This window comes from Chenopodium quinoa, unplaced genomic scaffold (assembly GCF_001683475.1).
Source record: "Chenopodium quinoa cultivar QQ74 unplaced genomic scaffold, ASM168347v1, whole genome shotgun sequence".
NCBI lineage: Eukaryota > Viridiplantae > Streptophyta > Magnoliopsida > Caryophyllales > Amaranthaceae > Chenopodium > Chenopodium quinoa.
In genome coordinates this window covers 360140-373411 of record NW_018745533.1, presented here as the reverse complement: position 1 = coordinate 373411, position 13272 = coordinate 360140, and the positions used below count along the sequence as shown (strand labels likewise).

The 13272-nt window shown below is 34.9% G+C and overlaps 1 protein-coding gene across 3 annotated transcripts; it reads left to right on the top strand.

Annotated features, from left to right (window-relative positions):
• Positions 1 to 2383: 2383 nt before the first annotated feature.
• On the top strand, positions 2384 to 13272 carry LOC110715985 (phospholipid:diacylglycerol acyltransferase 1-like). 3 transcript variants are annotated; one of them, XR_002510363.1, is made up of 8 exons: positions 2384 to 3676; positions 7330 to 7552; positions 8496 to 8779; positions 10012 to 10339; positions 11477 to 11736; positions 12067 to 12558; positions 12641 to 12715; positions 12886 to 13272. XR_002510363.1 is itself a non-coding variant. In XM_021894607.1 (7 exons), exons 1-6 carry the CDS (start codon positions 3234 to 3236, stop codon positions 12548 to 12550), a joined length of 2022 nt encoding a protein of 673 aa, XP_021750299.1. In that variant the 5' UTR covers positions 2384 to 3233; the 3' UTR covers positions 12551 to 12558; positions 12883 to 13272. The 3 variants fall into 3 exon arrangements, 1 of the variants encoding a protein (XP_021750299.1); XR_002510362.1 differs by having other exon boundaries at positions 2385 to 3676; positions 12883 to 13272; XM_021894607.1 differs by lacking the exon at positions 12641 to 12715 and having other exon boundaries at positions 12883 to 13272.

The following is a 13272-nucleotide window of genomic DNA, read 5'->3' as shown; positions in this document are numbered from 1 at the left end:
TGCATATGCCATAATTTTAGCGTTTGAAAGGTAGCGAGTGGCGTTTAGCAAAATTTTTTACTTTTTAAATATTAGGGAAATTCCTAGTAATGCTCACCAGTTTTAATTTATTTTTCTCAATGGTAAACATCAAAAAATCAAATTATCTTTGGTAATCGACTATTTGGCTTATAATTTAATGGTGACATAAATGAGATTAATCTATTATTATAAGCCTAACTAGTAAATTAAATATAGTTACCTAAAGGCAAAATGACTAATTTATCCTTGAAAAATCAAATTTTCCTTTATTTTTTTAACAATTAAATTATTTTCAATTTTTTTAAAAAAACAATTAACCACACTTTCCCCTAGCCACCATTGCCAGCCAACTGCCAGCCACCACTCATGCCCAGTGTCGATCCCCTTTCCCCGGCGCCGGCCGCCCCTAGACCCCTCCGATGCCGCACGAACCACCCTTCCCCCTCCTTACCCCCACGAAACTCTAAAGCCCCAACATCAAAACACCCCGGGAAAACTTCCCAGGAGGTCACCCATCCCAAGACTACTCCCAGCCAAGCACGCTTAACTGTGGAGTATCTTATTATATGAGCTCCCTAAAAGGATGATGCACCTTGTTGATATGAGTAATATATCAAATCCTTTTAAAACAATCATGAGGAGTATTACAGAACTGAATTGAACTGAATATTTTATGAGAGAAGAAAATTAAGTGCTGAACTAAACTAAACTTATTGGAGCCGAACAGAACTGAAAATAAGCTAAAGAGAACAGACCCTTATAGCACTCTCACTCATGGAAAAAAATATGTCCATGAGGAGAAATTCAAGGTGAAAACCCAAAAACATGTATCCCACTCATGGGCAAAAAAATAAATGTCCATGAGGAAAATCAGAAATGCCCAAGGCCATGATATTTTTGTAATGCTACAGTAACTTGTGTACCGTACCCACTAATTAAATATAAAAATAGCTATTTTGACCAAATTAACATATATAAAAACAAAAATAAAAATTATCAATGTTCACAATTTATTTTCATCTATAAGTAGACAACCATTTTGTTATATTTTTGTGCACTTTGAAAAATCACAATTTTCTACTTAATTTGTTATTATAAAAAAAATTTACTTTTGTTGTGGGTTTATTTTAACCCATGAGTGTGTGAGGACTTGTATAAAAAAAACGTCCATGAAAAAAAGTGGAAAAGAGGAGTGAGAAAGTGGGTAGCGAGAGAATGACATTTTATTTTTTTGACCATGAGTGAGAGTGGTCTTAGGGGTTGTTTGGTTGACAAATAAAAACATGGGAAGTTGGAAATCCTAGGAATTGAAATTCTTTGAAGTTGTTTGATTGACAAATTCATGGGAAGTAGGAATTCCCATGAATTTCCACTTCCCACAAAACGGGGGAAGTTAATTACCTAGGGGGACCTAGGTAAGTGGAACTTCCCATGGGAATTTCCATTTCCCTTAGTTAACCAAAAACTTTTTAGAATTTCCTAGGAAGTTCAATTTTATGGGAAATTAATTTTTCAAGGAATTTGCAATTCCTACATTCAACCAAACGAGCCCTTAGTATTCAAAACTTTAATCGGAAAAGTCACATGTCTTCGTCCTATTACATTTCTCTATCTTTTTTGATCTTTATTTCAAATGTCACATGTCTTACATTATTCTTTTTATTACACAAATCTATACTTAGTATTTAAAAACTATAACCAAGGAAAACACATGTCTCTATCCTATTACACTTCAATATATTTTTCTCTAATCCAAATGTCACATGTCTTCTTACATTATTATTTAATTTTTTATTACACTACATTTCTTTAATTCTTTCATTAAACTTATATGCTTCATCTTCATCTCCCCTCTTCGATTCAACCTTTTGCTTTTATTTCTCTCTTTAATTTTAACCCCTCCAACCTTTTCTCTCTTTAATTTTAACCCCTCCCTTATTTAATTCCCATTTCAATTACAATTTCAAAAATTAAATTTCTTTAATCATATTTTTGATCACACATTATAGCCATAGTGGCTTATTGATATTTCCTAATTCATCTTTCAATGCAAATTTTTATGAATAACCCGTGCATTATACGGGTCAGAAGGCTAGTTTTCTTTAATACGTTCACTAAACTTATATTTCATCTTCCTTGCACACTTCATCTTCATCTCCCCTTTTTCATTCAACCTTTTAGCGTCGTCTTCTCTCTTTAATGTTAGCCCCGACCACTTTCTTTATTTAACCCTCGTTTTCAAATAAAGTTCCAAAAATTATTACACATTATAACGGTGATGACTTTTTTGATTTTAAGTAGTTATACACCCATAATAACTTATTAATACTCCCTCAATCATCTCTGATCTCTCAATACAATATTTCATGAACAATTCTTACATTGTACGGGTTAGAAGACTAGTTTTCATATAATAAGAAAACTAATGTAACATCTTGCAATTGCGAAAACTTTATAATCAAAAGCATGAACACGCACAATTAAGTTATTTATCTAATATATTCTTAAATAACATACACTACGTCACAGCGTCATTACCACATTCAAGATTGGATTACTAGGTGAAGGAGTAAACTAGAAGAACACGAATCAACTTCACATCTCTAGAATAAAACCACATTGCACTTTCCATGCAATTCCTTTTCCTTTTCCTTTTCCCCGACAACTCCCATCCAAACCAAAAAGACGAAAAGAAGTGTCTTCATAAAATCATAACCCAATAAAAAAAAATAAAAAAAAACAAAGAAAAATAATCATACGACGTCAGCCCACCATAGATTACATGCATCAGCAATTATCAACCGTTAGATCTTGTAAGCTGTTTCCAGAACAACACTGCCATTTCCACGTGGCCATTTCTAATTCGCTGTAATGTGGGTCGGACCTTACTCTTTGAACAGTGGATCCCACTTTCTCTCACTTTTTAGTCTTTTCCTTTTTTGCCTAATAAAAAGTTAAATTTTCAAAAATAAAAAAAAATATCCCAAAAAAAGAAAAACCAAAAAACTTTCTCTCATTTTCTCTCTCCTCTCTCCTCCATTGCCACCGGCAAACCAACCACCTTCTCCACCTCCAAATCCAGCAACGGTTATCCAATTCACCGTTGCTAATTCAAACATTCAAATATCTCAATCAATTATTCCAGCTCAATTTAATATAATTTAGTGTGATTATCAAATTTGTTGTCGGAATCGGAATCGGCGGAGTTTCCAATGCCGTTTCCACGGCGGAGGAAGGGTGCGTCCCCACCACCACCTCCGACAGAAGATTCCGGAACAATCGAGAAGGAGATAGAGGAGAACAAGAAGAGGAGAGAGAAAGAGGAGTTGTTTCGGAGGTCGAAGAAGAAATGGTCATGTATAGATAGTTGTTGTTGGGTTGTAGGAATGGTATGCTGTACATGGTGGTTTATGTTGTTTTTGTTCAATGCAATGCCGGCATCGTTTCCGCAATTCGTTACGGAAGCGATTACCGGGCCATTGTCTGATCCTCCTGGTGTTAAGTTACATAAAGAGGGTTTGAAGGCGAAGCATCCTGTTGTTTTTGTCCCCGGTATCGTTACCGGGGGTCTCGAGCTTTGGGAAGGTCACAATTGTGCTGATGGGTTGTTTCGAAAGCGCCTTTGGGGTGGTACTTTTGGTGAATTGTATAGAAGGTATAATTATATTCTTCCATGTTTTGATTGTTTTGTTTTGTCATGTTTGAATTGTACAATTGAAAGTTGGTACGAAATGATGGGTTAGATTGCATATGCCACTGCTATAGAAACAAATTTGGTCTGTTTTCGGTGTGATTAAAAGTTGTAATTGGTAATTGTTTTAGGGGAGGTTATAGTGTTATAGGAGTAGGGGTTTTTGGTTTAGAAAGCGAATTTCGGAGTTTGTGACTTGATTAATGGAGTGAGTAGCTGAATGGTTGAATACTTGAATGTCCTAGCTCATTTGGATGAGTTTATTGTTTGTGGTTTAACAAATGGGTGGCAATGAAATTTGGGTTTTTGATTGATGGAAGATAAACTTTTTTAGTTTCTATGGCATGTATTTGGCCTGTATATTGGCGTTTTCGTAGCTTTATCTCTTTGGTAGTTAACAAGTATATGGTGCAAGCTAGGTACGGTTTGTGTATGGGAGTTTCTAATACCAGTCTTCTGAAGATTACCTAAGCTACTGACTTTAATATTGAGGATGGACTGTTTTTTTTGTTTTGTTTTGTTTTGTTTTTTGTTTTTTTTTTTAAAAAGTCTTGAAGAATCGAAGTATTGTGAGTTCTTTAGTTTTGTTCACCTTGTCAAAGTAGAGTTTCGAGACTAGAGATGTGCACACGTAGTTTGTTGAGTTTTTCTATTTGGTAGATGTTGGAATATCATTCTACGGTAGCTTACAATTCCTGCCTCCTGGTTATTAAGCAGATTTAATAGATTAGAAGAGATGGGTAAATATTCTTTCTTTTTATCGATCTGTCTTGCTGCAGGTTAAATAAGGAAATGTTTTGGGTAAGGAGGTTGTTCCCATGATCACTAGGCACAATGAAGTTCATAGATTTAGGCTCGGTTCAAATCATCTTATTTAACGACTGTATGTTTATTTTAGAAATAGTCAGATTAGATAAAAATTTATTTGCATATACTTGTCACTAAATATCGTTAATTCCTTAAATTAAAAATTGTTAAAATATATTTGGAAAGTACAGTTAATGACTTAATGTAGCTGATCCCACTTATGGGATTAATGCTTTGATTGATTTGGAAAGTACACAATAGTACGATTCTATTGGCATCTCATTTGATTTATTTTAATCTTAAGATTTGTGTACAATTAAGGTCAAAGTTAAGTTAAATCTGGTAATCAAATTTTAGTAATTTAGGTGAAATGAACATAGCCTTATTCTTGGTGGCTGAGCATCTGTGATTTGTGTCTACATATGTCCTCATCTGGCCATGCAACTAGTGCTTTCAGTCAAGGCGATAGATCATGTGAGAAGCCCATGCAACTATAAAAGTTCAATTAGGAAAGATGTTACTCTGTATTAAGTGAGGTTAAAGAGTTATCTGTATTCTTTAACTTTAGAAAATTACTTGAGCACGAGTTGATCTTGTTAAAATGCGCTTTTGTGCTCTTTGATAACTTACTTTTGGAAGAGGAGCTATCTACCAGTTATTAGAATTTAAAATAATCAAAAAGAGTGATTGAGTTTGATCTTTCTTTTTTTACTTCTGCCTCTCAACACCCCTCCAAAATCATGATAAGCTCAGCTCAGGTGAGAGTTAAATTGTCAATCTTATCATTTCAGTTTATAACTTATGCAGACATTTATGCCTTGAAGCATTCTAAGTAATTCTATTGTATGCTTATATTGTCTGCTTAGTTCAGCATTGTAAGGGCTAACACAAGGCTACTATTAATTGTGTTAACCCTTCAAACCACTCTCTATCTCTCCCTAACTCTTCCCTTCTCACTCTCTCCTTCCCCTCTCTTAGGCTAACCCAGTCAATTTATACCTTCTCCTCTCCTTCCTTCCAATGCTTCCAAGCCCTAAACCTCACCACCACCATCATTGTTCTCTCTCTCTCTCTCCCTCTCTGGTTTTGCGTTAATTCCATAGTATTAACCACCTTATTGTGCACAATGCGGGTTCATTGACTTTGTTACATGTGAAGTGGTCATTGTTTAGGGTGCTGATATTTTATGAAGGTGAAAAGATGTTTATTCTCATTCCAATTTTCTATTTCTTCGAAGTAGTTTTCACTTAGGTCAAAGATGTTACAATACCAAAAATAATCATTTATTAGGTAGTTATTGAAAGGTGCAAATGCTCACCTTTGAGAGGCCAAGATACAGACAAGTAATGAGCAAATTTTGGAGAAGTAAAACATGATGACATCCCGACATGCCATTTTGAAGTGGTGTCAATATTGGGATATGTATGTGATCTATAGATGATTCGGTGAATGGGGATCTGTGGTTTGCTGAAGAAGGGTTTGATGTTACCTGGGATTAGATGACTGTTTGCAGTTTTCACCTTGCTATATTACTATGGGAAAGATAAGTTTAATATTTTAGATAGCATTGTAGGAGGGGAGGGGACAACAAAGGCACCAATGATAGAGGGGCTGAGGGGACTAGGATCTTGTCTCATAACTATCCTATCTTGTGTCCTTACTACTAAATTTGACATCTCATCAGCAAGATATTAATTGTTCAGTGTTACTTGTAATTGTGAAGTCTTGGATGATGTAGAACGATAAGATTTAAAGTGATAGAAAACAAGTTGTAGAAATGTTAAATGGAATGGAAAATTCCTACCAGATTGGTGGCTGTCAAGGTGGCGGTTGTTGGCTGGGGGGTGGTGTGTGGGTTCGGGACTTTTGGGGGTGTTAGCGCCTTAAATTAGTTTTCATAACACTATAAAGGTTTAAGAGTTTTTTATTTTATTTTATTTTATTTTTTTTATAAATTAGTTATTTCAAACATCAGAGGTAAATGGTGTGAGTAATAAAGTATATGGTTGCATGGTTAAGTTCATTCAAACTTGGGTGTATATCTACCGTTAAAATCTTTGTCATCCAATTCTCTCACCCATACCTGCAAATTACATTCTTGGACTGCTGTAGTCTCATGTTCCAGCTCATTATGACCTAGTATTACAAATTTACAAGTTAAGGTAACTGCTTTGATGTGCTCCACTTCAAGCACAAGAGCATATTGTGTTTGTGGTTATTAGTAGAATATTGCTTGTCTTGACATCTACATATAGTGACAAATGTTGACGGGGAAAAAACAAATATTGCTTACTCTTAAATTAGTGTCCAGGTTTGTTTTCATATATTTGACCAAACTGAAAATTAGGGGAAATCAAAATGGATATATAGCTATTTATGCTTGCTGTTAATTTCTTGGACACGTGTGCTGAGTGAGCTTCTTTGTTTGCCTAGCCACTTCCATGGCTTAACCATGGAGCAGCCATTAACATTCATGCACATTAAGTATTATACAGAATGCTTTCAAGCAAGGAGCGTAAAATTGTCTTATAGAATCTTAGCCCGTAAAGTCATTGCGTCCGGTTTTCTAAAACATTCAAGCTCATATTTCCAATTGTGATTGCATATGTACTAAGATTATCATTTTGTTTCAAGTTTTGATCGGAACTTAACAATTATTGCTTAACTCAATCAGTTCATACTTGTTTTCCTTCATATTTCAGTTATACCATTTTGCTTGATGTTATGAAATTAATCTATTATACTCTTTAACTCAATGATTCTTTTCATTTATTTATGTTTTTTTGTTATATTGTAATTTCTTTGGGTAGACCCCTTTGCTGGGTTGAGCACATGTCTCTGGATAATGAGACTGGACTTGATCCTGCTGGTGTAAGAGTCAGACCTGTCTCCGGTCTTGTGGCTGCCGATTATTTTGCTCCTGGCTATTTTGTGTGGGCTGTTTTGATTGCTAATCTGGCTCGAATAGGGTATGAGGAGAAAACAATGTATATGGCTGCATATGATTGGAGAATTGCATTCCAGAACACTGAGGTATATTTTTAAGCAATCATTCCTTATGATGCTGCAAATAGGGACTTACGCTTTGTTGTTGTTGGTGCTGTTGTTGTTATTGTTGTTGTAGTAGTAGTAGTAGTAGTAATAGTAGTAGTGTTTGATTGTGGTGCTGCAGTGACTTCATATTTATTTAATATGGATTCTGTCATATTTCAGAGTCATGAATTTTGGGATGTAAACTTAGAGGTCTTTATTATTTTGTGTTGGGCATGTGTCATGTGTGTAATTTGATAAATTTTTTTGGAGAGCTAATATATTGTTACCTCTCGATTTAAGTATTTCATTTACAAGTATATATGGTGTTTTATCAATAGCTTTAAGGAATGTATATGTGTTTTATTAGAATGAAAGTCTGGGTTGACCCGATTTGGAATTCTTAGTCTTCAGAATGAAAGTCTAGTTTGACCTGATAGGCTGATATTTCGGAGGGAATAATAGACAATTGAAGATCTTCAATAATAAGAAAATGGAAAGAAGTTTTGGCACTAATCTTTCTAATTTTGTCGGATTTCAACAAGAATAATCAATAATGTGATAAAACGTATAGTAAGGAAGAGTCTAATTTTCATATCTGTGGATTGTAATTTTGTATGAAATTTTAATTGCATTGTTGATGGGACATGGGAGTGCCATTTAGGGAGTACCAATTAGTATTTTGAGATGTATAGAATATAGGTTTTGTATTAGATGTGCTATAATTCTGTTTGATGTATAGAAATGTATCTAGCTGTTATGTAGATCTATGGCTTAGCTTGGTATGAATCCGTATGATATTGAACCTTTTAATATTAGACTAAATTGAGATCTAGAGGCACTTGTGTATGTATTGCGGCTCGAACTAGCTCTTAACCCACATGACAAAAACTGATCATGCTTCTTATTTAAATGTGTTTTACTTTTCTTCGATGAATATCATCAGGTAAGGGATCAAACTCTTAGCAGGATGAAAAGTAATATAGAACTTATGGTTGCAACAAATGGAGGGAACAAGGTGGTTGTCATTCCACATTCCATGGGTGCTTTGTACTTTTTTCACTTTATGAAATGGGTTGAGGCACCAGCCCCAATGGGTGGTGGGGGTGGATCTGATTGGTGTGCTAAACATATCAAAGCGATAATGAATATTGGCGGACCATTTCTAGGTGTTCCCAAAGCTGTTTCTGGACTATTCTCGGCTGAAGCCAAGGATATCGCTGTAGCCAGGTCTCGTTTCTTATCTTTCTTGTTTCCTAATGTAATTAGTGCTACATAAAAGGTGAATGATTTCCATATGTGCTACATATATACAAATATATACAAATATATATATATATATATATATATATATATATATATATATATATATATATATATATATATATTTGCATCAAGACCCTTGGCATGCATTTTAAGAAAGAAGGTAAACAGACAATTTAGCTAAGGTGAGTTAAGGAACAGTAACCTAATCCTTCCCTATTACTGAGGTTTAATTTTCCCATCTACGTCCTCCATTCCCCTCTTAAAAATGCATGCCAAGGAGACATGTGTGATCATAAAAAATGGAAACCAATATTTACTTGATCAGATTTGGTTATCACGTAAGTAGTTGATGTTACATAATCATTGACACTGTTCAAGCACAAAAGAAGTTTTTTTAATGTTGACCACATAGATTATGAAGTGTGTTTGATATTTGATAAAATAATTTTAGTACCCGTCATCTTATTTATTGGAGGATAAAATACATTTGTTGAAGTGGATAATTTGGGTATATAGATTTAAAACAAAGAGATATAGAGTTGCACATAATAAACACTTTATGAGTGTTGCATAAGGTTGCTAGGTTTCTGGACACTGCCTTGGAGCTGGAATTGGCTTGTGATTATAAATAATTAAAGAGATTGTGATATGACGGGGAGATGGGGGGATGCATCCACATTATCTTTTATCGTATTCATGAATTTCTGTCTTGTTATTAGGGTTATGAGCTAGTCATTAGCTGGGCATACTACTGATGCTAGTGCATTATTAAGTTTGAAATTTGATAGGATTGGATATGGTGTAGGCTAAAAGGTGTCATTAATTTTTCCTACTAAATGAGTAATTGGATATTTCAACTATTTTTATTAGTATCTCCTCAATCAATTAAAAGAAAAAGGAAGAGAAATAGATTTGTAGGAAAGGAATAATGCCTGATCCTATAGATACTTTGTGAATATTGACTTATTTACCACTCATCTAACGGATGAGATAGAAGTCATCAGTATAAATTACCCTAAGTCAATGTGAACATATCAAATATAACATGGATTTCTGCAATCAACCAAGTTTTCTGAAATGTTGTGGACAGAGTCTTTGCACATGCAATTGGTGCTTTCATTACACCAGTAGTTTTGGATAAAATTTTATAGATTCGGCTATTCTGATTAATGGCAAAATAACTCATCATGGTATAGGTCTGTTGCACCTTCTGTTCTGGATAAGGATGTTTTCGGTCTCCAAACATTGCTGCATGTAATGAGGATGACACGTACATGGGATACAACCATGTCCATGATACCAAAAGGCGGGGACACCATCTGGGGTAATCTTGATTGGTCACCGGAAGATGGGTACAATTGTACTTTGAAGAAGCAGAGGATTAATGATACACACACTGCTGGAAAGAATGGAAATGGGTGCCTGGATTCATCAGGAAAAGGTGCGCATTTTGGAAGAATAATATCATTTGGAAAGGATGTAGCTGAGGCCCCTTCCTCAATGATTGAGAGAATGGACTTTAGGGTAAATTTTTCTGCCTTGCTTCATATTAATACCTTTCCACAGAAGATAAAAATCACTATTCAATATTATTTTCGTGTGTCAAAAAGTAGAGACTTGTACCATTTAACCTGTTTACATATTAGCTTATGTGTGATTCATGTTTGGGTATATTTTCTCCCCCTATGGTACTGTTATTATTGCTGCAGTTTTTCTAACAAGATTAGGGAGGTAAATGGGGACTCGAATATACATGGATATATTTGTATACTAAATAACACACGTTAGCATCTCTTGAGCTATGTATTTGATGTGTATTGACAATTTGACTTGGATTGACACCAAATAGAGTTGCCAAACTATCATTACAATGCAGGAAATCTGACTTTTTAGAAATTGTTAATTTTTACTCTGGTAAATGGAGCCAGTGGATGATTTTCTCATATAACCAAGCAAGTATGGGTGATGCTACAAAGTTGTATAATTGAATTTGTTAATAATATCAAGGCTTACAATTGGAGTTAAAATGTGATGATAGGGGCAGTGCTCGATGTATGGAGATTCTACTAGGAATATTGTCGGTAAGTATTATACCAATGTTGGTCATTGAAATTGTATTGGATAGTTTACCTTTTATGTTGTAGGTAAGGAGATGATATTAGCTATGCAAAATTTAATATTTCATCAAATGGACGACAGGCAAATTGTAACCTAACATGAAGTTCAAAATGGAATATGGTAAAACGTAAAAATTTTAACTTCAAAGTTTTCATATTACCTGGTTTAAGGAGTCACTGTGCTTTAAGAGGCACCTTTATTTTTTTAGCTATTTTTTTTGGATGGGCGGGTGTTTGGGAGTTTAACCAAATGTGTTATATTTTTTATCGTTTATCCTGGATGGCAGTCCAAACTTTTGCCTTCCACCTTATTTAACAATTATTGGCATCATCCTTCATAATTTTTTGGTTGCAAAATACTTCAAAAGTTTGTTCAGTAGTTTATGAACTGAATGTGATTGATGTTTGATCTGTTTGCTGGCTTGCTGCTAATCTGATGTCCTCTCTCTCTTCATATCCTTGATATCATGCTCCAATGCCCCCCAGCCCAAGGTACTGTGACATGCCAGTATTGAGTGCCTCACATTTTCTATTTTTTGTACAGGGTGCCGCTAAAGGCAACAACCTTGCTAATGCAACCTGCCAAGATGTATGGACAGAGTACCATGACATGGGCATTCCTGGCATCAAAGCCATTGCAGATTATAAAGTATACACAGCTGGATCAATATTAGATCTACTTCATTACGTGGCTCCAAAAATGATTAAACGTGGTGATGCTCACTACTCATATGGCATAGCTGATGATTTGGATGACCCAAAATACAACCATTATAAATATTGGTCAAATCCATTAGAAACCAGGTGGGTTGTTAGGTTTCAATGTTGTCAGAATTTTAAAATCAGAATGATGTTTAACCACTAACCTATATCTACTCGCTTTGGTTTCATATTCATCATGAACCAAGATTATACTTTATGATGACTTTGAACTCAAAATAGAATATTTCTCTTAGGTAAAATAATTCACTGTCTTCTTAAAAAAAAAAGTAACTCATTCTAAATTTGATTTGGAATGAAGTTGCATAATCTTTCATCTTGTTGCTGGTTGGTTGTGGGAGGGAGGTGAGATGGTTAAAAGTTGTTGAAAATTCTCTTTTGTGATGTATGCTTCTTGATTTACAATGCATGCAGGTTGCCAAATGCCCCAGATATAGAGATTTTTTCTTTGTATGGAGTCGGAATTCCTACTGAGAGAGCCTATGTTTACAAGATGAGTGCAACTGCAGATTGTTACATTCCTTTTCAGATTGATACAATGGCCGACGGTTCAGATGAGTGCTCTTGTCTCAAGGGAGGGGTTTACAATGTTAATGGAGATGAAACAGTTCCTGTTTTAAGTGCTGGTTATATGTGTGCTAAAGGCTGGAAAGGAAAAACACGTTTTAACCCCTCTGGAATGCGGACTTTTATCAGGGAGTATGATCATGCTCCTCCAGCTAATCTACTAGAGGGTAGAGGCACCCAAAGTGGTGCACATGTTGATATAATGGGAAATTTTGCGTTGATTGAAGATGTTATTCGAGTAGCAGCAGGTGCTTCAGGAGAGGATTTAGGAGGAAATCGTGTATATTCTGATATTTTTGAATGGTCTGAAAGAATTGACTTAAAGCTATAGCCAACAAGGTTAGTACGCTGAAATTTCTGTACTAAATGTTAATCTTGGTTCCTTTTGCTATTCTTCCGGTTGACTCTTGAATAATTTCAGGGTATAAGTCCTTTTTAGAAGGATACAATTGCAGAAAGATGATAGATATCAGAGCTGCAGACTGCAGAATATCTGGTATCTAATATCTATCCCTCTTAATATGATTACATATTTCGTCCATAATATTCACATTTTCGGTTCTTATATAACTTTTCATGTGTTCTCTTCAGTGTTTTTGAAGCTTAGACCTTGTAGTTGCTACCATATACACATTAATTGATTTCAAATCTTCTTTGTTACAGCAGTGGCATTCTACTAGGTTGCCTTAGGGATTTCAGTTTTTGGTTTGCTGATTCAAAACAAACATGACACGTAGCTCACACGTGTATCAGCCATCGAACACGGAAATTAGCAACCCAGATAACAAGTGATCTTTTGCTTTGCTTGCGCTCTTCGTGTTATGTTGTGGCTAGAATTTAGATATTCAATTCATTGTGTACAGAAGTTAATTTTAAATATAAGAGGCAGCTTTTCGTCCCCTGTTATCAATAGGTTTTGGGTGTTGTGAAACCTGGGTCTATTGACAATTTTGTTGTTTTCTTTAATAAGAAAACCAAATGTAGATTTTATTTTTGGATAGTAATTTTTTAAATTTAGGTGGTAAGTTTGCATAATATCAATGTTGTAAATGT

Coding starts and splice junctions, on each gene's coding strand:
- LOC110715985 (XM_021894607.1), top strand. CDS start 3,234: ATGCCGTTTCCACGGCGGAGGAAGGGTGCGTCCCCACCACCACCTCCG. Junction 7,553..8,495: donor TTGCATTCCAGAACACTGAG/GTATATTTTTAA, acceptor GAATATCATCAG/GTAAGGGATCAAACTCTTAG. Junction 10,340..11,476: donor TTGAGAGAATGGACTTTAGG/GTAAATTTTTCT, acceptor TTTTTTGTACAG/GGTGCCGCTAAAGGCAACAA.